At 31.4% G+C, this 26,318-nt stretch overlaps 1 protein-coding gene across 2 annotated transcripts in view; it reads right to left on the reverse strand.

Moving 5' to 3' along the window:
- Window positions 1–26,263, reverse strand: part of LOC144839799 (ATP-dependent 6-phosphofructokinase, platelet type-like) — a 97,245-nt gene extending 70,982 nt beyond the window's left edge. The window contains exons 1-22 of one of the 2 annotated variants that reach the window (XR_013611784.1): window positions 26,062–26,263; window positions 25,077–25,150; window positions 24,197–24,274; window positions 23,736–23,925; window positions 23,414–23,469; window positions 23,215–23,324; window positions 22,771–22,924; window positions 22,310–22,405; window positions 21,936–22,028; window positions 21,515–21,640; window positions 20,794–20,858; window positions 19,030–19,120; window positions 18,533–18,679; window positions 18,144–18,214; window positions 17,539–17,626; window positions 16,189–16,341; window positions 5,849–6,013; window positions 5,244–5,305; window positions 4,993–5,104; window positions 4,202–4,304; window positions 2,842–2,947; window positions 1,388–1,627 (exon numbers count right to left, since the gene is read on the reverse strand). Coding sequence is in view for 1 of the 2 variants with exons in the window: in XM_078695297.1 (XP_078551423.1) it covers window positions 1,507–1,627; window positions 2,842–2,947; window positions 4,202–4,304; window positions 4,993–5,104; window positions 5,244–5,305; window positions 5,849–6,013; window positions 16,189–16,341; window positions 17,539–17,626; window positions 18,144–18,214; window positions 18,533–18,679; window positions 19,030–19,120; window positions 20,794–20,858; window positions 21,515–21,640; window positions 21,936–22,028; window positions 22,310–22,405; window positions 22,771–22,924; window positions 23,215–23,324; window positions 23,414–23,469; window positions 23,736–23,925; window positions 24,197–24,274; window positions 25,077–25,150; window positions 26,062–26,227 (2,427 nt within the window). In the remaining variant the exon portion in view is untranslated. Of the gene's footprint in view, window positions 1–469; window positions 1,628–2,841; window positions 2,948–4,201; window positions 4,305–4,992; window positions 5,105–5,243; window positions 5,306–5,848; window positions 6,014–16,188; window positions 16,342–17,538; window positions 17,627–18,143; window positions 18,215–18,532; window positions 18,680–19,029; window positions 19,121–20,793; window positions 20,859–21,514; window positions 21,641–21,935; window positions 22,029–22,309; window positions 22,406–22,770; window positions 22,925–23,214; window positions 23,325–23,413; window positions 23,470–23,735; window positions 23,926–24,196; window positions 24,275–25,076; window positions 25,151–26,061 lie in introns of those variants that run through there. The other variant, XM_078695297.1, reaches the window with a different exon arrangement.
- Window positions 26,264–26,318: the final 55 nt, after the last annotated feature.

Genomic DNA, 26,318 nt, shown 5'->3' on the forward strand with positions numbered 1-26,318 from the left:
CACTTGGTTAGTGGCAATATAAAGTCTAGACCGTAGGTGGCGTAGGTAGATAGATAAACAATTTCGCTAATCTCGACTAAAGTGGATCATGTTAATCTCTTAATCATGATCAACCTTTCCAATGGGATTAATCCAAATTACAAACACACATAACATTATAATACCATAATAATCTGCATTTATGTAAACATTCATTAAACATTGTAATTATTAGGATATTAATGTCAAAACATGTCACGCACACACGCCCACATTTTAGAGATAAATGAATAATTACAATAACAAATATTTAATTCATTTCATGATTAAATTAAAGAATTTTAAAGAGAAATTATATCGAATAGATTTCCTCTGGGTTGTAGTTATGTACGATTAATTTTTAGGCGTCTGTTACGTTGTATTTTGAAATGTTTTATTTTTCAAAAGATAAAAAAAAACCATATATCAATTCGATAGATTGCAATATTTATTTTATTGAATCAAAGTGTACCATTGGTGGTTTTCATACATTTTCTGTATTATCATAAAAATAAGCATTATACACATTTATTATGTGGTTTATTTGCATAATTAAAATTTTAAAAAGTATTAGTCTCAACTATAATATTAGAATAACGATTTTAGATATAAATTTAAGGTATTAATTGGAAAGAATGAATGTAGTTAATGGCAAAAACAAGTTGGTTTTACACAGCAGTCACTGCAAGCAAGTTATTTACTATACTTAGTATATTTATTAAACAACCTTCTAAATTATTAAGAATTATCTTACTGGAATTACTTCTTTTGTAATCAAAGAAATCATTTCTCTACTATCTGTATCCTGTTTGTATTTTTCTTCTGCAACTAATAACTTTTTTTATTGAAAGTCTTAAGTTAAATTATTAAGTTTTCTTATTCAAATTATGTCATAATTATTGGGTTCTTATTATAGTTATGTCATATCAAAACGTAGCCAATACCTCTTAGGTACATTTTCATCTGGCCTCCTCTTTTCTGTATATCATGTTATATATGTTGTCATGTCCTTTTGAGGAAATAAATATATTATTATTATTATTATATAAATATCTATTTGCACAATATGGAAACAATACTTTTCTATTTCAAGAACATTTCAAAACACATTTTCAAACAATCATGAATAATAGCACTGCAATTATTATGGTTAACTTTTTAATCTCTGAGCTGCAACGATACAACAATCACACAACTTTGCCATCACATATCAAAGACTATTGCTTACACTGTTTCACTAACAATAACAGTAACACTGCATATTATATTAGTTAACTATCAAATTAGTGTGCCCAAATATGGTAGTGATATGCCTAAATATGGTAGTGATATGACATCATCATGTCCATATATGGGCACATCACATTTTTAGACAGAGCTTTATGTACAAATGTTGCTACTTCCACTACTAAAATCACAATTAATGAAAAGTTAATGAACTTCATCTATAATCAAAGCACCAACAGGTAGAGAGTGTAATCTTGCTATTTAAGTCATGTGGTGGTTGAATACTTCTTCACAATCAGCCTCATATGTACTCTCATGTTTTGCTAATATTCTTAATAGTGGCCTTAGTTTCATCCACCACTGTTTCTCAGGAATACGATGCCTGAAATTGAATGTTATTAGTCACTTATGAGAGGTGGTACCAAATGTACTGATTATAGATAGGATGAACAAAAATAGGCTATCAACAACCATTGTCTGCACACAGAGCAGTTCAATTTTCTCAACCAAATGCAATTGTGATATGAGATATGAAATGAAAAGAATAGTTTAAAGAGATGCATTTGCACAAATATAGACATTAGTTTGTAAAATATATTATGTTTCAACATTTGCTGTAGAGTGAGTAAGTGGTCTTGGCAAGGGTTCTAGCTCACATGGTTGTGGTGGTATAACAAGTCTTTACGGATAAGGATTATAAACCGTAGGTCCAGTGTACACAGCTTGGACGACAGGTTCTAACTCCCAGCCAGTTTTAAAACTTGGAATCTCAATTATTCAACTACCGGTATTTAGTATAGTTGCATATACAGTAGAAATGTAGAATTATGCTCAAATCAAGAAAAGTCTTAACACCTAATGCCACGTTCTCATGAGGACATGCTATATTAAAATACCAATGATGATGATGTACGTAAGTACACTTTTAACTTATAAAAATAAACTTTGATTTCTATCTTTTAAGATGAAAAGTTCACCCATAAGCTAAATTGATGAGTAGAATTGGCATGAGCACCTTGCATCTAGGGTAGCTTCAAGGGGCTATTAAATCACCATTACTTTAAATGTATTATACTAGCAGGTATGGACACAACCGTATAATGATTTTAAGGTTCAGGAATCAAAAAGATAGTACAGTAATATAGTACAATGTACAGTATACACAAATCTATAAATGGATGTATAGTGCCGAGCGGTACACATTATACAGCATTTATATTAGAAAGAAGATAAAGGCATACTGTATTCTTCTTTATATTTCAGTGTCTATTTTTAATTCTAAAAGCAAGCAATTTTAACTGCAGCTGCACTGATGATCACATGTTTTGCTGTCTCGATATTGCTAATGACTTGAGTGACCTAATTGTGACGTGGGAAAATGGCCGAGAATTACCGAACTGTTGGTCTAGTAGCGATCGGTATTCTGCAAAACGATTTACACGCAGAGTGCTGTTATGCTTTATTAATTCGCACTTTTTGCACTCCAGTGCATTATAGTGAAAAAATAAAGAGTGCACATGTGATTCATTTCAGTGTGTCTGATTGGCTAACATCCTTGAACCCATGTTATAATGCATAATAACAGAATATACTTACTTAAAATCTGTTGCTTTTAGTAGATAATTAACTGGCGTGAACTTGGTTTCACGTTTGCAAATTCCAACAATCACAGCAGACTTATCAGATTTAGTATACACGGTATCTGCATAAAAAAAGAAAAAAAAATAACAACATGGCTATTTTAATTTTTATGCTAAAAATTGCTCAGTTACAGTAGTATTTTGCAAAACACAAACAAAAACACAACAAATCGTTTGTTTTCAACAGGTGTACTACCCAAATATAATCAATTAAAAAAAGTATTGTGAAATTATTGTTATCCATTTTCAGTAGAAACAGGTCAGTAGTCTATATATAAGTGCAGTACCTGGGAAGATTAACGAGAATTATATTAGTGAATTTATGGAACCTTGAACCTTGAGAAGATATTGAGATTGTTAAAGTCCTCCCAGGAATCCAAATGATCATTGTTATGATTTTAAGAACCTGGGGAAATGTACCTACACCAAATCAGATATAGGATACTATGTGACAGGTGGCAGTACATTAAGAAAAAATCATAACACATCATGTGATGACCCTTGATGAATGAAGAGGTCAGAATTGAAAGTGGTCTTTTGTGGGACACCCAAAACAAAACACACTTGTTAGTGAGACCCAAGACATATAAACAAAGTAAACACATCTACAAGCAATTTCTATTAAAACTAATAAAACAAAAAATGATATACTGTTCATATTTTGCTGTTTGAATGCATTGATATCATAGAGGTTGAAATATAAGCTGTAGCCCGTGGGAGCATTGACTTTATTGCTATGTCTGAAAATGACCCCTATGATCCTTACAATAGTGTATTATTTCTTTTGGAATGGAAAAATGTTTGATCAAAAGTAAGTTTAGTTGATTTTAATATTTTAGGCAGCCTGCTATAATACCAACATGCATTGCACACAGATTGATATTTCCATTTTTCTTTTGGTGCTATCATGTAAAAAAAAATGAAAGAACTGTCAACTTTTCAGCGAGAATACTGGGTCTGCTCTGATTTGTATTAACGAATGCTGTCAAAAAATAAAGACATTTCAGGAATGAGACAATGCGAGGCTAGGCATATCTATAGCTCTGAAGTTACGAACTAGCCTAAGGGCACCTAGGTAATAAAAAAAATATGAAAAAACTGGGAAACTACATCTATGATAATTTTTTTTCTTTTTTTTATAACAAATAACCATCGAACATTACGCTTACATTTAAGACAATTAATTACCTGGTCTGCTATTAAATTAACATGAATTATTTTTACAAAACGTCAACAATTGCTGGAAAAGTGTCTTTTTGTATTTTTATCAGAATAGGTACAGTAATGTATCTGTGAAAAGTGCATGTTTTACTTACTATTATCTTTTTTGTTCTCCTCAATCTGTTCTATTAAAAAGTTTGCTGCTTTAACTGCCAACTTTGTTCCTAAATTACGATCAAACGGCGATGGTGCACCACCCTGCAGAGAAAAATGACACGCACAAATGTACTTACTTGAATTTTCAACATGAAATAAATAAAATTTAGGAGTGGAGTTGTGGCTTGGTGGTTATGATGCTTGGCTACCACTCCAAGGACAAAATTACAACTCCACTCCCAAAGACTTGTAATAAGACTTTGTTTATCTTTGTGCATATGTTTGTCTTGTGAACCTCTGAGGGTCCCTAATGATCAGCAATTGCTGGATGGATCACCCTCAATAAATATGGTACAAAAAAAAAATATATATAATGTTCAATGTTTTCTTGTTATAGAATTTATAAAAGTGCTGAATATTCCAATATACTTAATATAATTTGCTACAAATATATTCTGTGATAAAATGGATTCTTTCATTCATTCAACTTTATTTACATATATAATACATACAGTACAATATGTGAAAAGGAGCCAAAAAATAGATTTCGCTAATCTAAGTTCAAACTCCTGTCACAAAAATAAATTGGTCTAAAAGCATTTGATCTAACGACAATAACATGTTAATAATTCAATAAGAAAGAAGAATAATTCTAACAATTACATTTTAATTGTATTGGCAAGCAAAATAATTGATTGTTTAATATTCACCTTCCCACTATAACTAGCATATCATCTGATAAATAATCAGTTGATTGTAATTATAATCAACTTCCTAAACCCATACTCACCTGCTGAACATGACCAAGGACATTTTGGCGACATACGTATACGTCCTTTCCTTCTTCTTGAAACAAATGTTCAATAAACGTAGTTGTAAAGTTGTTGTTTGCTTTTTCATTTCTGAAATCCCAGAAAATCCACAAATAGTTATTTGTATTTAAAACAAATTAAAATGTAATGTTGCTGGCAACAGAATTCCTATTACATTTTAATTGTTTTTTATATCTGTTTTATACAAGACAATTTAACTTTACTAAACCTGAGAACAATTCCCCGCAAAATATTGTCTTTTATCTTTGCTTTCATGTGCTGCACATCTCCCTGTAAAGAGCAATTTCATATAAATATTCATAATTCAATGTTGCAACTTCAGACAGAAGTTACAATCATTTTTGTTGTTAATGTTTGTTTTTTGTTTGAATTGCTATTATTGTTTATGTTTCTATGTTCTGGTAAAATAGTAAAGTTACTTTAGGCCAGTTACTATTGAAAAGGAAATATAAGTTTATGTGGTTAAACCGCAATGCAATAAACTTTACAAATTGACTCAGCTAAACAACTCTAGTACTCTGTGTGGACAATACTATAAATATGACATTAATATTACTCATAAATGACCACCAAACTAAGAATCAGATATATTATAGACATGTACATATGCTATGCATATCGTTTTCTAGAACTGAGACAGGAAATTGTGGAAAATAACTGAATTTCTTGACAGTAAGAACAGGCTTATGCTCTTGACAACCACAAGGGGTAGTCCCAATTCTTGTTGCGGATAACCAACTATCATGTTTGAAGTTTTTTCAAAGAATCTTTAACAAAATATCACCAATATTTATTTCACATATAATAGCTTACCTCAAGATCTTTAATAGTAAATGGTTCCTCAAAGATGTAGGCTGCATCTGCTCCTGCAGCCAAACCACTCATTGTTGCTAAGTAACCACAAAAACCTCCCATTGTCTCCACAACGAACACTCTACGCCTAGAACCTGTTGCCGACTGCTTCAGGCGATCCAGTGTCTGGAAAAAAAAATAATGGTTATAAAAAACTACAATTTCACTTTTGTAACAGTGGGGTACATGAAAAAACAAAAACAAAGCATTTTAAAACTATATACAAGTTTAATAAAAACCCATTTAAATATTAGGATGCAGAATGTACAATATAAAATATTCTAAAATTATACAATAAAAATTTCAAATGCTTTTTAAAAATTCAATAGTACTGATACGGATCAATTTGAACAAGCCAGAAATCAATTATTTAAATCTTTTATTTGTTTGTTGATGATGTCACAACTCATTCGTAAAATCGATGATTTGTAAACTGAACGTTCGTAAAATACACGTTTTACTGTAAATGTTAAATCATTTTAAGAAAGCTGGTGATATTCACAAAAGAAACGATAATTCACAAAAGAAACGATAATGTTCATCATCTATTAGTAGTTTTAGGGCAACCATCCCTCTACCCTCATTTTATTTTTACCTAATTACCATTTAAGAAAAGTGGAGTGGAGTGGAGCTGTAGCTTGGTGGTTAACGTGCTTGCCTTCCAATCCCAAGGTCCCGGGTTCAATCCTGACCTAGTGCAGGGTTGTAACTCATGACTCTTTCAACTCCACTCCCTAAGCCTCAAATGAGACTTAGTTTATAAGCACGATAAATTATTAAATAGTTTATCTATCCTGTAATTGGCGAGTTACTCGCTGTTAGATGAGTATGAAAAAAAAAAAAAAAAAAAAAAAATACTAAAGTAAAAAGAAAGGAGAAAGAAATTCTAATCTAATACAGTAGTATTTTCCCCTAGGGGCTCACAAAAAAAAACTTACAACAATAGTGGTTCATAATGTATTTTAAATTGTGTAACAGTGTCAAAACATCAACAGGTGTTCATATTGTTCATCACATGTTTTATTTGTGGGTCACAAAGTTTACTTTAGTTGGATCATTTTCATGTAGGACCTACTGTAAATAGTTAATTTGACAATGTTATGGTAAATTTGTGAATATCTGCCAGTCAGAATTTATTTTTTCGTACATAGGTTGGGGACCCCTTATGTGAAAGATAACCGAACTACTTTCTAGTATAACTAAACTTAACCCTCTAAATAATCTCTCTCTCTCACTACAAACAAAGTAAAAAGAAGTTGCTCATGGGATCCGAACCCCATACATCGTAATGTAAAGTCCATAGTCTAATCCATTCGACAACACAGACAGCTCGACAGAAAGCGTTTCATTTGCATTAGCGAATTGTAGTTAGCTCAATTCTTACGTCACACCTTATGAATATTACTAATGCATTAGCGAATTGTAGTTAGTTCAATTCTTACGTCACTCCTTATGAATATTACTAATGCATTAGCGAATTGTAGTTAGTTCAATTCTTACGTCATACCTTATGGATATGACTAATAAATATTCATGTTTATTTTGTGACGTTTCATGAGGGGTACGAAAAGAAATATCGCTGCCAATTATCATTATCATCATGTTTCCTGTACATAACATAATTTGTGATAATAATCAGTCAACAGATAAACACAGTTATTCTAATTTGTCAGCCAGGATTTTTTACATTCCTCAAGTTTTTGTTTATAACAAATAACAAAAAGGTACCTGGTGAAAGGTACATGTGGCTATGATACAATTGTGTTGGTTGTTTTATATTATGTACAATTTTATAAAAAAAATGTTTGACAAATTGCAATGGAATACTATCGAATGAGGCTACTTAGGCATCTATAATTCATCATACAATGTTTCAATACCTTATCATTCAAATCATTTTCTGTCATATGTGAGTGAAATCTGGGATAAATTCAATTGACATATTGTTGGCATCAGAGACAACATATCCTTGAATCTAATAAATAAGCCGTTTAAAAAGTAAGCGATGATAACATTTTAAAATGTTTTGCGCAAAAGTAGCATTTTATAATTTGCATAATATCTAACAAAATCATTTGTTGTACTCTATACAGTTAGTACACAGCGGAGTCCCAAAGCACTGCTGTTTAGCCTGCAAGAAAATACATATCATGAGGGGAGTGTTACTAATGCGAGTTGCGAGTCGAAAAATGCGAGTTACGAGTCAGAGAATGCGAGTTGGAAAATGTGAGTTGCGAGTCGGAGATTGAGACTTAGAAAATGCGAGTTGCAAGTTTGGAAAAAGCGAGTTTTTAAAGCGTTTATAACTGAATTAAGAAAAGTTTTAGTTACAGAGTTCCAGAGCTAAAGAAAAATAATTAAACTACACTAAACACTTTATTATTGTTTTGATTCTATTAAATGTTGTTGTACCCAGAACAAAGAAGAGGACCACCCATAGAAGGTCAATAACTGCATACCAATGGGTAGAATAGGGGTAAGCACCTAGAAAGACATTCCAATATGGATTTATACTGAGCTGTTTTTATCAGCACAAACTTAAGAATAAGCTGTTTATGCCAGCATTAGTCACATCTTCAATATTAGTTACTGATTAAAGTCCTTGGAAAAGTGAATCTTGAGTTCAAGTTCTCTGTTGGATTCAGTTGAAGGTTATAAGAACAATTTTCAAAATGAATGATTATATAATTGACTGTTGAAAAGTTATGCCATTATATGTGTATGCCATTATGTGGATGCTATTATAAGCACAATTAGATTTTTAGGAGCTCCTCCTAGAAAAATGAAATCAAATGACTACTACTATTTCATATGAATTTATAAAAATTAAAATTTGATTGAAAATTACGCATATTTTCTTCCTGCAGGAATACCTTATATAACATGTTTAAAAAGCCTATTTTTTTATATGCAAAGTGTCTATCCAAACATAATATAAACTTGGAAAGTCCGACAGCAGCTTCAATTTTTAAGAAGATTACGTCAATGTTTGAAATATGTAATAATATTTATGTTTCTAAATTATTTCAGTGGCATACCACAGAAACTGCTCTGTATAAGGCAGTGTAAAATATTAATTAATAAAAGGATTTCCTCATTCTACTACTTCCTTTATGAAACCACAAAACCCATCAGTGGTAATGTTCACAGTCAAATAGCATTCTAGGAATTCCATTTCCGTTCCAAGATGTACTAATAGCAGAAACAGGTTTGTTTTTTAGATGATGTTGTAATAATGTTATATTTGATATCCCATTAATTCAAACCAATAACAAATTTGGACATGCTTTCATAAATGTATTCCTTTAAGGCAAAATCTATTCTGTGAAAGTAAAGAATAACATGAGCTTAACGGTATTGTTCTTTTTTGTTTTATTTAACTTGATTGTTTTTGTTATACTGTGTATATTTTTTCTGTGTTCATTTTTTATGAATCATTATGTCAACTTCATCATTGTTTACTTGATGCAATAAAGGAATTGAAAATGAAAAACTTACAGCAGGCTTACTGCCATGACAACAACGATATGTAATGAGAAATTATAATTACACTCATACCTCAGGGGAAATATAAACAAAAATACAAGTGTAGAAAAGTTGTGGTTGGCCACAAACAATGAACAACTTTTTCCTCGTAATGTTTTTTACTATAATTCATATTTAGAGCCTGATTCTACTGAAAAACACAAACTAATTCAGTAATTTCCAAGTATCAAGAATACACACATTTTTATAAAACCAATCTATATATGGTATAATTGAATAAAACATTTTTTCCCCTTAAAGATGTATTGTCCCCCAAAATTATGAAAATAAAATAATAATCTAATAAAGATTTATAAAATCAGACTTTTAATAGCCCATTTTGCAGTTTTTATGAAGTTATTCATTCCATAGAAAAAAAAAAAAAAAATAATGATTTTACTTTATAAAAAGACATAAACATTTTACCAAAAACCAATTGACTTCAATTCAAGTCAATTTTTTTGCGTTAAATTACAGTTTTTTCAGGTAAATAATGTTTTCCTCGATCCAATTTTTGGTAAAAGTGAATACCTTTTATGTAACATTAAAATGACATATTCAACAACAAAAACATTGTACAAATTATTTTTCAATGGGACAAAATATCTTAAAAAATTGACTTTAACTCTAAGTTTTCTAGAGTACTATTTGGTAATCACTCTACTTGGTTTAAATTTGCTAGTAATATCATTTTATTGACCAAGTTTTATTGTTTGTAGTAAAGTGCAGTGTTAACTAACAGATTGGCACTTTAAATAAACACCAAAGTTAGTGTGTTTTGGTTGGCATAAATCGTTAATAATTAAGTGTGTTCATGATTTATTGGCTTCTATATTAACAATATCTTATATAAATTTTATGGACATCTCTTGTAAACAGACACAAGACACCTTGGTATATCTCTTAAGAGGCTGCTGAACTTCCGTTTACAATTTGGATTTTCTTATGATAGTGCGAGAGTGGGTTATGGAAGGTTGATTTAACAAAAAACTTCCTTTAATTACTCATATGAACATTTTGTTTGTGGTCAAATATTTGTTCATGTACACTTATGCAATGATTTATTTTTGAATATCCTGTGGGAATTGAATCTTGGAAGAAAGATTGGAATGTTCCATTCATCACAATTAATTAGTGCCTTCGAATAAATACCAATAATACCATAATAAGGTCAAATTGTAATTTTTATAATGTTTATGTGTTATGTTTGCCGGTCAACATTACGATGTTGTTATCAACATGTGTACCAAATTTTAGCAATTACGAAGCATCCTTACATTGTTTGGGTGTTTTCAATATCGACATCCATACATCAGAAAACACTTGGATTCGGAACAAATGGTTTAACATAAATTTGTTTTAAATGTAAATAAATAATTATCCACCTCCAATAATAATTTAAAATTAGGATTTTATTAGGTGGTAAAAAAAAACAGTAGAAAATCTACTGCATGTAAAACTTTCAGTAAAGATTCTAGAAGTTACACATGATTTACTTAATTTCGCCCTTATCTTTATATAGATAAAAGCATCGCTCATTATTAAACTTCTCATCATTTTCTATACATTTTGTCTCCAAACTGCTCAGCAATAACGATACTACAAGATTTGTGCTAACAACAGGAAAAAGCTTCCTGGTCCAACATTACATGATTGAAAAGGGAAAACATTACGAATTATAAATCAAAACGATGAATCCGGTAGTAATTTGGAAACGTTCCATAAACATAAGAAAAAAGTAGACTGCTAAACAGACACATCCTGATTTGTAAAAGTGCAGCTCTGACCAAAGGCTTGACAATAAAATAAACACCACAGTTGGTATGTTTTGGTAGGCATAAATTACCTTTATTAAGTGTTCTAATGTTTGTTGATATTTTGTTGATACCCTTTTCTTTATTGGCTCAACACTGGAAATGTGACTTTCACTTTTTTTACTATATCACCGCAAACTGGTGTAACCTGGAGATTGTTATTAAACACAGTACTATGACAACTGGCTTTAAATTGACTTGTGAAAATGGGGGAAAATCTGATTCTCCTTGGTGTAAAATATTTCAACAAAGACAAATGAAGCCTATGTTTTTTGGTGTACTCCTCATAACTAGATTTGGCTAGGATGAGTTAGTTGTCAGTTGAACCAAAACAATATCAATTACTATAGCAAAATATTAGTAGCAACTGCATGTTTCGTTTTGTTTATTTATTCGACCAGTATAAAATAAATACGATATAAATATAAAATTTTTTTAAAAAGATGACAAAATGCTGGGCAGGGGTTGCTGAAGCAAAATACATCACTTTAACTCAAATGAGTCATCTGCCCCTCACAATGTATACCAAATATTAATTTATGATATTTCTTGAGCTGCAATAGTAAACAAATGATTTGGAATGAATCAGAATATTATAAGGCCTAGCACTCAATATCAATTAGTGGCAATTTAAATAAGAAATATTCAATTTGTTATACAACTGGGACATTAGTAGCATTGATAATTTCAAATGTACCACATTCTATTTTGCACATAATTTAAAACATTATCGCAAGAGGGCGCGATTCATCCAGAAGTAAATGTGAAAAGCAACCATCAGTGTGTTCTTTATGTTTGACTATAATGTTTATATTATAAAAAAAATCTACATTTCGCAGAACATCCGAGATAGATAGGATATAATAGGGCATACAAGATAGTTAGGCCATATTATCACAACATGTTTTACATTATGTCTATATCTTAGAATTGAGCATACATTAAGCTCTGTCTACACTATCAAACTAGTTTTACAAAAAAAAGTGTGATATGCCCAAATATGATAGTGATATGCCCAAATATGGTAGTACTATGACATCATCATGTCCATATGGGCACATCTCATGTTGTTGTCACATAAAGTTTGATAGTGTAGATAGAACTTTATAGATACTCACTATGGAAACTGTTTTGCAAAATAGAACAGAGACCTATTTGTCAATTTAATTTGACATCACTATTGCAGTATTAATGACTGATTTACAAGCAAAAAAATACATAAACTCCCACATTGGCACTTATGTATACCACAAACATTTAAGGGAGTGTACAGTACTTTATACAATGTTTAAGTTTGGTTCCTGCTGTGAATAAACATACGGTCACTCACTACTCTCCAGCCAGACGAGAGTGATACTGATAGCAACAGTTATGATATGACAAAATGATTAAATAGAAAAAATATTGAACATTATATTGTATTGCGTTAAAAATAGCCAGTGGCGTAACGCAGAGGCTTGAGGCCCCTGGTTTAGGAACCCTAAGTGGCCCTCTGACGCTGGAGGCCTCAGACGTTTTTAGCCTTTTTCGACATATTTTAATGTTTTTTTCCTCTGCGCACTCCGGGGGGCCCTGGGTTTAACTAGTGAGCACTCATAGCCGTTACGCCACCGAAAATAGGGCTAAAACTTTTGCAAGCTGCCGCCATTTGTCATTGTGCTACATTCAAAACCTACATGAGTTTTATACTGTTAAGTAAATGATCAAGCACTTTATGTTGAGTTATGTTGTCATATTGTATGCACCATACAACTCCGTAGGTCTCAACCAGAAAAAGATTAGTGGAAGCCATCTCTTACGACATGATTTATGAATTAAAAAACAATTATTATTATGCACTTTTAAAGTGCCCTCTAGCTAATATAGTAATTGGAAAAGATAGCTAACATAAAGTAAACTAGGTCTCAACCAGAAAAAGATTAGTGGGAGCCATCTCTTACGACATGATTTATGAATTTAAAAAAAATTATTATTATGCACTTTTAAAGTGCCCTCTAGCTAATATAGTAATTGGAAAAGATAGCTAACATAAAGTAAACATTGATATTGCAAATACTCTTTTGGCACCAGGCCAGAAAAAAAAACCAAAACAAGTCTCATATTAGATGACAATTATGTTTTTATGAAGTTGATTTAAATCCATAAATTCTTGTGAATGTGAATGACACTAAAATGGTAGAATTGTGGTGCCTGCCAGGGTGTGGTTTGGCAAAAGCCCAAGGTGCTGGTTATTTGTAGCCTCCTACTTTACTGTACACTTAAAGTGACAGTGGTTAAACAAGCATTTGTGTAAAGGATTGTTTTGTTTGTAAACAGAACATTTTGTAACTTTGCCAGCATTTAACTTTTATGATTGATCATTAAATTAAAAAGCAAAAGGCATGAAAGTAACATTTAAAAGTTATCCCAGCATCTGAATTTTATTACGTAAAAGTTGCACATCACTATAATAACATGCACACAATTTAAATTCTATAATTGATCATTAAATTAAAAAGCAAAAGGTAAGAAAGTAACATTAAGAAAGGGTCAACTTTCTGTCCAAAAAAAAATAGCATGCAATAAAATAAATTATATGTGCCTGCATTTAAAAGTTATCCCTACGAAAAATTAATTGTAATCAATGCCGCTTCAAAAACTCGCTGTATTGTTTTCACATTACACTCGATAAATAGCATAGAAAGATTGATTTTGCATTTTGCATATAGGATTTTTTCCTATTTCGTCACATTTGATAGATCTTAGTCTAGGACCTGAGTAAGATTTGTATGCATTTAATTTTTGAGGCTGGGCAAAAATGTAGTAGTTGTTATAAATAAATAAATGTGTATTCCTTTAAAGAGTAGGATTTAAAATGAATTCCAGTGGTTGATTATGTAAATAACCTTGACCTTAACATGTTCAATAATATTAAGGATAACATGTTCATAATTGAAATGAATTTGGTCTTTTTCCAATAAAACTTATCTCAGATAAATACTAAACCTTGATAATTGGCAAGCTTAAGCTGAACCACAAACATGAGCTTTGTTTGCATTTTCAATAATTTTTTAAACACTTTGCAGATAAAAATATATTTGTATCTACAGGATTATACTATATACCTAAAAACATTAAACGCCCCAGAGTGTTTAATCGAATATATACAGTACTTTTTTCATTTTTAATAGGCCTAAGCAAAATTTAAAAGTAAAGCAAATTGGAATTTTTAATCTCATTTGAAATATATTCTATAAAGCATCAATCATTTTTGTCACCAACCATTTTCTGAAAATGTCTAACTTTATGTATAATATACAAGTTGAAAATGTTTAACTTTATGTGGCAATACTGTGCTATGCCTTTTATAAGATCTAACAATACGGTATCACCATTTGCAAGAAATTTAAAAACATAATAATGAAGTAAAATTGAGGTAAGAAAGGTTTGAGAGCTTACAAAATAATATGTATCCATTCATTTGGGAATTGGTGACATTTAGGAATGAAAAACAAGGAAGACATTATATCAATTACGTGCTACATGACAAAAATCAAGATAATGTTATCAATGGAAATCAGTAATGTTATGAATTCATTAATTGAAACATATATTATCAATCACTGATGACTGATGTATTAGCAATAATAGTCAAGATTTTAAGGATAAAATTAGAGTAACTGTTCTTGCTACTACACCATTTATCAACCGTTTTTATTGTTTTATTTGGCAGATAGGCATTATATCTAGTTTGCCATTTTTGTTGAATGCACTCCAGCAAATTAATGTCAGCAATTTGGATTGCTCTTGATGGTTCAAACACTGTAAAGTAATATTTGTTTTTCAAAAACATAGCAATACAAACAAATCAATATGTGCAACAGTGTACACATACGATGAAGAGTATTTTGTGGTAAAATTTTGAAACTTTTTAATGTTGAATATCACGTCAAGCTTTTAAATTAAAAGTCGGAAAACTACGTAGCATTTATAGTTATTTTATTTATTGCTGTAAAGATTATTAAATTTTGAACAAATTTGACTTTTCCTGACAAAAGTTGGATAAGTATCAGCGAAGTTGTGATACCTTTACCAATTTAGTGTGAAAAATCAGTGTTTTCGGTGACCTTTGGAATGTTTTCAGCACAAAACATGCATCAACATAAACTGTCAATTCAAACAATATTGGAATGTATTTGAAAGTAACTAATGTGATTGTGATAGCTACAGAAATTATAAATAGTGTATGACGCTGTCATTTCTTACTAAAATATTTCAAATATGATTTCCACTGACTATTACGCTGATCATGTTCAGATATATTATCATTTGTAAACAAGAATCATGACAGAAAACCCAAATTTGTTTATTTTATCTTGCAAAGTGCCTTAAACCAAATGAGAAATGTACAGTGTATTTTTAGTTTTCTTCAAGAATGAACTTTACCTACATATCCATTTCATACAGAAACAATAACAAACATCTTCAAAATCAATCTTCATGTGGGAGCTGCTGCCTCCTTGTAAATTGTTTTGAGAAAATGATTTATGTTTACGTTTGTAAACATTGAGTGGGTAAGTGATAAATATCAGTACTGTATAACAAAATTAATATACTATTATATTTGACCTACTGTTGCACAGTAATGAGGTAATATTGCACTTTGTTCTACATTTTGCTACTTAACTTAAATCCCATTCTTTGTAGAATATAATTATCATAAATTAGATTATAGTGAATGGGAATAGGAGAAAAATTCTAATTCCTAATGCTCAATTTGTAACTCTCCAAAAATAACTTTACTTTTTACTTTTGATTTGGAAACGGACGTCCATAGTTACAAAATCAATTGCATGAATAAGTTTAGATAAAAAAGGCAGACACAAAAAAAACCCTGGTATCAGATCATCTCAGGATCTCCATCATTTTGTTATGGAGCTTGGATGAAAACTCTTGATTGTAATGTAATTATGTAAAACTTACCTCAGTTATGACGTTGAGGGCAGTATCACATCCAAGACTGAAATCAGTGCCAGGAACATTATTACTGATAGTGCTTGCAACAAGTGCCATTGGAATGCAGAATTCTGCAAATTCACTCCGTTTTTCTGATAGCTTTAAAATACTTTGATACCCCTGTTTTTTTAGTAAAAAAAAAATTAATTACTTAATTCAAAGCAATAATTAATGTTCATCCATTTGTTTTAATCTAAAGTGGGAATTAATTGTTTGTTGTTTATTGTCAAATCAAATGCACTTAAATTTTGTCTGTTTGGTTTTGCTTCAGTAAAATAGAAAAGGCAGTATTTCAATGAATGAAAAATTCTCCTTTTGAGCCCATTTAGTGGGTATAGGTGCTATATAAATCATATATATTATCAGTAACATTACAGCACCAGCTCTGTCTTGAATTTGACTAGGATATGCATTATATATGTAAGCAAATATGATTTATTGCAAAGTGTATGCTTCCGACAGTTAAATAACAATAAAATGAACTTAAGTTTGGCAAAAAGAAAAAATAAACATTGAGAGGAAGTGAGGTTGATAGGGTACAGCAATAAAGTCATAAATGAATCTGTGTACAATATGAAAGGTGACGTATTACCTCACAAAGCTTTACACATTGCAATTTAAAATAAATAAAGTTTGAAATGATTTATTTTCATAGGGTAGGTAAGAAGGCAGCTCTTGGTTTAATTGGATTTAATATTTTGTAGTGACAAAGGTCATGGCAGCCTTCTCATTGTAGGATGCAAACTTAAATTAAATTGATTGATCTGTGGTATTAAGGGTGTGTTCACACCTTGATTATTGTAAACAAATAATCATTTTTAGCAATTAAATTATGCAGCAATCAAATATAAGTTTAATTTAAGTTTGCATTTGAATTTGTATCTGCGTTTTCGTTTGGGAAATCCAAATTTTCAAAATGTCTGAACTACTAGTGTCCTAACCCTTTCACTCTGCAGTGTTAATCCTACCTCTATGTATATTTTTTTTAATGAAAAATGGTAATTTTGAAATAAATAAAAAAGACACTAAAACAGGTTTAAAATGTTTTACTTTTGTAAGAGGTTGGTCCAAGGAGGACAAAATAAAAATAACATGATGTGACATATATTGGATTTCCCATTATTTTCCTATTAATTTTTTTTAAACTATGCTTTTTTTACACTGGACAGGGGCGGATCCAGCACTATAGATTTATAAATGATAAAAATGATCCGCCGGGTTGCAGAAAAATAAAATTATTTTATTTTAAAAAGACATGGGTGTTAAATTATAGCGGGGGCTAAAGCCTGTTTGATGATTATAATTTAATTGACAAACCTCAAATCCGCCAAATATCATCAAAGCATGTATTTTATGTTGTCGGAACTTATCAGCAATTTCCTTACAGTTTTTATCTGGTATATTCCTAACAAAACAAAACAAAAAACATTTCAGTTGAACAGGTTAAATAAACAAACAAAAATGTTGTATGAAATATTTTAAAAATGGGTTTAAATAATCACTCAAAACAGAATACAAATAATGAATGTTTATGAGTTAAATAGTGAGAATATTTCATGAGCAGTCAATGTTTCAACTCAATTTTCTCTATTCAACGAATATAAAACATTCAGTATATGTTATAACACACCTATTCAATTAAATCCAATCAACCAATCATTTTGAAGTCTAGGCCGGGAAGCTAGGTAAATAAAGAAAGGCAGCGCTCTAATTTTGGAGGTGGGGTAGAACAGTTATAGATGGAATGCACTACAGGTTGATTTTGCATTAATCAACAACCTCACATGGCAGAAAATTGCTGAACATTAGCAACGCTTATCATTCATTTATGTGGCATGTGATGCATAATTAACCAAATCAAATAGCAAGGGTCACTGTGTTACAAACGAAGATAATAATGATTTGCTATCTAGTGTACATACCTGTTTGTTCCAAGGTTGGATCCTCCTTCTGATACCCAGGATGCAACTTCCATCCATCCCAATGGTTTCACCTGATTATAGTATAAAAGCATGAAAAATTCACAATTATCAACAGACAGAAAAGATATAATTATACTTTTTATTTTATTTTAAAAATTTTATTCAATTTTCAGGCACAAATAACAACGTATAAAACATGACAGCGGTGCAGCACCCTGGGGATTGCCATGAGTGCTAAGCACTATCGAATGGTCTCCCCATACTGCACCTTAAACATATAAAAGTGAAACAATAAAAATATGTTACAAGATATAAAAAGAAGTATTTGCATGAAAAAGAACTTTTCATCCTAGGAGCTGATTCATAATAGGCATATTATATCCACTTACATCGTCATTGAGAAGACCACTAAAACCATCAGCTACACCCAGCACACGGTATCCTTTTAGCATACAGCTTCTCACAAAGCCCCTTCCAGCGGGGTTCATGCCAGCAGCTGGTGCACCAATGTTCATTAAGGCAATGTTAAAATTACTCTGAAAAAATCAATGTCAGAGGGTAAAAAAAAACACTAAACAACTATGTTAGAAATAAAAATATACCATGTATGGAATATTATCTATTAGATCAAATAAATTTTAAATGAGCAAACTTGGATTTAGAAGGCAGAAGGCAATCATGGTCAGAATACTATGCAGGCCATTTAGTCCAGTTCCCTATGTATTTTCGTGTGCAAATCATGAGGAAAGTGTACTACATTGTGTTTTAGGAATATTTTAAGCCCTATTTAAAGTTTGTCCAACTGTTAGTTATGGAGTTATAGGACATGTAGGTCAAAGGTAAAAAATGTTAACTACCATTAAAAATATAAATTTGATATACTTACAGCGCACACTTTTCCATCAATGGTACATGCTTCATCACTTGGCTTCCTTTTGTTTAGAGTAAGGTATGTCTTTAGGTTATTATTAAAGCTCCTAGATAAAAACAAAATATTCTACAGTATTAATATTATTACTAATCCTGACTGGGTTCTGTTTCCTTAAGCTTTGTTCACACTATGACGCAACGCAAGGACGTAGACGCAACGCAAGCGAGATGACCAATGGCAAGCGACAGTTCTATAATCCATCGCATTGTGATTGGACAACTCGCTTACGTTGTGCTTACGTTCTTGAGTTGTATCCTAGAGGGAACCAAGCTTTACTATACTAAATTACAGTTCTTTCCTTTTCATTTTTCCAAGCCTTTCAATACATTGAATCTGCATTCAATTAAACTACACACCTAACTGGGACAATTTTACAAAAGAAAAACTGCAAGGAAAGTTAGAGAATCAAAGATAGACACAATAAACATGGATGACAAAAAACACAATCTTCAATCAATCAATGAAATGATGACATTATTCAGACCCAGGAAAACAAGGGGTGCGACGATGTCAATATCGCAGTAAACAACAGCTTGAAAAAGAAATTGTAACATTTACGAAAAGTACTTTTTATTATTATTTCTTACTTTTCTATCATACATAAAAAACAAAAAATTACTATTTATAAAAACTGCAAAATGGTCTAAAACAAAACCTGATTTTATTAATTTTTCATGTTTTTGGGGACAAATACATCTAACAATTCTGTAAAGAGATATGTAGTATTACAGTTCAAATGTTATGACAACATATATAGATATTTTTGTGTTTAGGCCTATGGCTGTTTATCATTATGTTACTACATCACAATCACATTCAGCTTAAACTTAAGCCTAACTCATTATCATTAGGATTATTAACTAATCCTGTTGTCTGTAAGGCCAATTAAATGTCACTTAAAAACTATTTTTTGCCCAGCTTCATATGAAATAGTCTTATTTGATTTACCTCGCAAATTAGATATACAAACGTTTCCCAAGCTTTTGCGTTATCTTGAATCATTATTAGTTTGCAATCTTATGTTATCAAATTCAATCAGGTAATAGTCTTCATTTTAAAGTGATTGTTGTCTATGTTCATACAAATATGCAATTTATTATCTAATTCTTACATATTTTATGCGTGCTTTACAGTATGTTCTACACACTCAGGAAATGATAACAATCAAAACCTTCTGTCTCATTTAATATATAAATGATCTTGTTGACAACATTATTTATATACTTTCTTTAAAGATAATTTGACCGAGATTTTTCATAAACATTGATTATTTAAGAGTACTGGGTATGAAGGATTCTGCAGTGGGGATACATCTAGAGCTTCTGGTTTTAAATGTCCAACTTTATGAATCAACTGTTTTTTGTTTTTTTAAAAATTGGTATCAACAACAAAACGTACCCATGTAGATCGTATGCGCTCTATTTACATGTCTGTGTCGAGGATACACAATTATTTTAATTATGTATAGGCCTATATTTTTTAAAATATTTATTTTTGGTATTTTTTCGTTTATTTCCAGTTGTTTTCGATAATCTAATTATTGTGCCTCTATATAGTTTTGACATGCTTTCATAAACCTCTTGATTTTTTAATTTTTCCAAATTGATAGTCTGTGTAGTAGTTAAATATGGCCATGTGGAATGTCGGCTATAATACAAAATGTCATTATCATGGATGGAAACTTTGATAAAATAATTAAACATCAGAGACTTTACTTACTTTCCTCTAAGATCAGATGCTTTTTGAAAATTTCTTTCTTGCACAGCTTTAGCAACAGCTTGGGTCTGAAATAATATTGTACATACATGTTTGTTTTTGTTTCCACAAATATCCAATAATCCTATTATAAAATGAAACACTCGGCTTCTATGTACTTTCTAAGCACTTTAACTCCTAAATTAAAATGTAAATGGTAATGAAAGTAAAACGTAAAAGTTATGAGTGCAGAATTATTCTGTAAGTTGCAAAAGACTGAGATGACAAAATGGTCTAGGTTGCTAAAGACATACAGTGGCAAAAGGCTAGGTGGCAAAAGATCTGGGGTAACAGGTCCTGTTGAGAAAAGTCTGTGGTAAGTAGGTATTATGAAAGTATGACGACTGCAGTACGTCTGTATTCATAAATATTTGAACAACTAGTTTTGATGTGAATTCAACAAATATAATAAACACAAGGAGAATCTTTCCTTTGATTTTCCGTCCTTTCATGTCATCTTTCGGTAAAACTAAGTGGTAGAAAAACAGCCTTGGCATTTAAACAATTATTTGTTGCCTGTTACAATCTTGTTTGAGCATTGACTTGTACACACCTATTTGTGCACACCTTGGTACAGACATATTAAATAACACAGCAACAATTACACAGGCCATTGTGTTGAGCCCTCTACTTTATACAAAGTGGAAACTTCACAGTAGGAAAAATATTTTCGTAACAAACATACCTTATCTACACATGACATGAGAGGTACACGTACTGCTTTGTTACCATCTAGAGACACAACACAAGCAGGACTATCAGGCTTGGCATCTGCTAGTGCTAATACTGCCTCAGCACCCATTCTACACCCCTTCAATAACAAACAAAAAACAGATTTACAAATACAAACAAATTAATCAAAGTTTGAAGGAAATTTACAGAAATTGTAAGTTATTTTTGTGATTAAATTGTCAAAAGCCAGAAAAATTACTGTAGAAAAACAACAAGGTGATACTATTTATCTTGAAATTTGTGAGAAACTAGAACACAGATTATAAGTAAGTTATGCTTATGAATGTGATGAGAGAGATTGTACAATTTAGATGGCCATGTTTTAATTGACTAAAATTGTACTTTACTTGAATTGACATACAGTAACCACTTACCAGAATTCTATCAAAAGCAGATGGGCTGCCTCCCCTTTGTACATGGCCAAGTACAGTAATGCGAGTATCAAATTGTAATCTCTCAACAATCAACTGAAAGAAAAACAAATGAAATACTATATGAAGACTGCACATAAATTCATTTTTACAATGTTACAATATTAGCTTTCACTCGACACTAATTCATGGTTCATTTTTCAAACAATAATTTTAAACTTGGTTGTAATAATAATAGTATAAATTGATAATACTTGAATTTCACGTTTCTGCTGAAAATGGGACATTTTGGCCCGATAACTGGGATGCTTAAAAAAAACCCAATTTTTTTTAAAACCAATTATGAGAATTTCAAATGTGTATTGCAAATGACAAACCTCTTTAACATACTGTGCAGTGATTGGTTGGCCCTTTTGATCAATTGCACCCTCAGCAAGAATCAAGATGTTTAAACGTTGACCAAATCCACGACTCTGAGAAATTCAGAAATCACATTTAATCAAATTAAGATTAACAAATCAATCAAAAGTATATATTCTTTAATATCAGAAAAAAGATGAACATGAATGTTTTAAAAGTCTGTAATGTGAAAGTCAAGGTATGCAGTAAAAATGTACTCCACGGAATCTAGAGTTGTTCATAAATTGAGCAACTTTGAAAAAAAAAACAATTTGTACCTATTTGCTATATGAGCACTTACTGTTACAATTAAACTGCAATTCATAAGAGTTTGTAAATTAGATGTTTAATACTGAGGCTAATAAAATAACATAAAGTTGTGATTTGTGACTATATGTAACATAATAAAACAATAAAAATATATACAGTTTTTACTAACTTCAGACAATTTATTGCACAATACTTCTTCCCAGCCTTCCATTGCCGGCTTTTCCGGGATAAATACCCAATCAGCACCACTAGCTAATCCAGCCACTAGAGCAAGATAACCACAGTGTCGTCCCATAACCTCTAGAATAAATGTCCTCTGATGACTGAAACAAAATATAAACAATTCACTGACACATCATACAGTATTACTTCATCATACAGTATTACTCCATCATCTACTCCTATGAAAGTAAAAAGTTTCTAGAACACCCCTGTACCATAATGGACTAGTCCACAATCATGTGAGAAAGTACCACCGTCATCATTTTACATTCGTATCTAAGCCCTCTCTCTGGAGAGCACGGGCTATTGTCGGTTTATCCAGGTAAGCCAGGCATGAAATAGACCATATTCTCAAACCATTGGTTAAGTAAAATGCATACATTCTTGTTACCTTTGGGCAGTAGTGCTAATTGCATCAACAGCCTCTATGATTCTGTGTAAGGCTGTATCAGTACCAATGGTCATGTCAGTTCCACAAAAATCATTATCAATTGATCCAACCTACAGAATAAATAAACATTGTAAATTGTAGCAAGTAGTGTGTAGACTTCATGACAATAGGCATCTATATATAAATTTACAAAACTCACCATTCCAACAATATGTAACTGTTTAAATCGTGTAGCTTTTTGTAAATCCAGTTTACCTAAAATGTAGACAAAAAAATAATTATGTAGTTAGAATTAAGTTCGATTTAGTGTACACATCTAGCTCATGTGCACTTTAAAGAACCTAGTAGTACATCTTTTGAGATGAGTAGGGTTACCCCGGTGTACTAGTACATCACAGCCACTGATCATAACTGGGCCCTCTAGGAGACCAGTCTTTGACTGAAGTGGTTGCCCAGTATAAATAAAATATTTCAATTCAATTATTAATAATGGTATGGTTTATTGTTCAATGACACTGTACCTTCTTGCACAAACTCTTGGAGAAAGGTAAACCATTCTTGACGAAAGAGATTTGCACCAGTCAGACTGCCATCTCCACCAATCACAACTAGGCTATCGATATTTTTCTCTATCAGATTAAATGCTGCCCTCTTTCTACCTTCTCTTTCTCGGAAGTCTTTACATCTTGCACTACCAATAACTGTTCCACCCTAAATGAAACAGTAAAGCTCTGTCTACACTATCAAACTTGTTTGACAAAAAAGTGTGATGTGCCCAAATATGCTAGTGATATGCCCAAATATGCTAGTGATATGACATCATCATGTCCTTATATTGGCACATCACATTTTTTTGTAACATAAAGTTTGATAGTGTAGAAGAAGATGCTGTGGATAATGTAAATCAAAGGCATGTATGTTAAAGCATTTAGAACAAGCATTGACTTTCTTTTTGGGTATGAGATTTATAACATGCACTTACAAGTTGTATAATGTTCGATACACCGTTCCAGGCCATTTCTTTGATGCAGTCTCCTCCATTCACCATACCTTGGTAACCCTATATTATTTTTTAAAAGGTAGAAATGATTACTTTCAAGTGTTTTTTTAAGTGGAGCTAGTCAGACTTTCTCATCTTTACTTAAGATGTTTAATTGAAAGTGCATATACAAAAACAATTGGGAAAATTACAGACAAAATATTTTATTACATTACAATTTCTTAGGAATTTTGAAAAAATTGGTTCAGGTACAAGTTTGCCAAACTGGGTATGAGTTATTTATAGTTATTAATTGTTAATTCAATATTCGCTCTTATGGACTGTTATGGACGGGATTCACATGCAATTCTATTGAGCAAAATCTTTAGAGGTGCAAATTTTTTACAGAAAATACAAAATCATGTCAAATACAGATAATATATCTAAGTACAAATTATTTATAAGTATGAAAAAATATCTGTTTTTGTTTTAATCTAAGATCCAAGACCTCCAGAAAGTCTAAGTTAAGCCTACCGATTAGGCCTACTGCAATATCGTGGTCTTAACTAAGACTTTATTAGTAAAGAATCAGACTATAGTTACTGACAAAAGAGGGTGCTATACAAACAAATTATTCATATTCATTATTTGTATACTGCTGTTAGTGTTACTGTAAAAACTGAGGGCGACAGTCATGGCTCATATTTTATAAGGAAATGGAATTCCGTGCTTTAAAATTTGTAAAATTACGTTGTAACAATTCCAATTTAATGATTTTGGCAATATTCTTGTATAATCCAAAAATGAAATATGAATTCTATCCTATCAAACATAATTACACATTTGTTTACAGTTAAAATAATTTGTACAGTCAATGTCTTACCTCCTGTATACAGTAGACTTTGAAACCTACATAAATACCCATTCGAACGACAGATCTCACTGCAGCATTCATACCTAAAAAAATGTACCATTTCAAAAAATGAAATTGTCATAACAACTTGATGTCAGAACACTCTTAAACATAAAATGAAAAATTCAGTACAAATATAATCAAATAATATTTTTTTGTAATCGGTATATTATACAACAAATGAGTAACTTAATACAAATTGAAGCTTTAACATAAATTTATCAAATCACAAAAAAAGGGGTGAAAGCATAAGAATTATAACAAGACAGATAAGAATGACGTAGTAAAGGTTATCATACTGTATTTGGCTAACTTTGGTATGTATGGATTTCGAATCAACCAATTAAACGAATGTCAGTTTGGTTTCAAAAGAGACATACAAGTAAGATTGAAATGGTTATTGCCGTGTGTTTTTTGTTCTTGTCGTCAATTAATCCTTAACACAGACATGTCAATAGAGCACAGACGATTTCTACATGGGTACGTCCCAATTTAAAAAGAAAAGTTCTTTTGCAACATTCTATTGAGGGCTGCGGTTGACATGTCGAGTTCAAAGAGCGTGTTTGTTTGATTTGCAGTCAGTGCTTTAACATAGGTGAGCGCGGTGGAAAATCGTTGTTAACATCGATATCCTATCCCTTCTACTTATTTTATACATCATGGGATTATTAATCAACTTATATTATGAACATGATTTAAGTCACGTCCACATTCCTCTGTAATACTATAGAGGGCGGCGTTACTAACAAATTATTTTTATTCTGTATTTATTTTCGGTTTGTTTTCGGTTATTTCCAATTGTTTTCGGTAATCTAATAGACTGACCGCTTTTGATATTGATGAGAATTATTGTGAGCTAGGCAAAGCGTGCTGCATGCAGTAGGCCTAAGCCTAAAAACTATCTAGCTAACTAGGCCTACAGTAGCTAGGCCTAATAATATGCCGGTATATGTACCTTGCGAGTCTCCACCACTTGTAAACAAGGCCAGAGATCGACCGGTGCCCACCATACCAAATCCTTGTCCATGGGCTACAAACTTAGATACTGAATCTGTTATGTCTTCTGAGCTCATCCGTCCCAATGGCGACATTTCTAGCCGCCTTTTTAGGGAATTATCCATCTTCTTTTCGATAGATGTGTGACACAGGAGGATCGAGGATACGGTACCACCACACCAGAGAAAAACAAACAATGTGAAGTGCGCCGCCACT

This window comes from Antedon bifida, chromosome 4 (assembly GCF_963402885.1).
Source record: "Antedon bifida chromosome 4, ecAntBifi1.1, whole genome shotgun sequence".
Classification (NCBI taxonomy): domain Eukaryota; kingdom Metazoa; phylum Echinodermata; class Crinoidea; order Comatulida; family Antedonidae; genus Antedon; species Antedon bifida.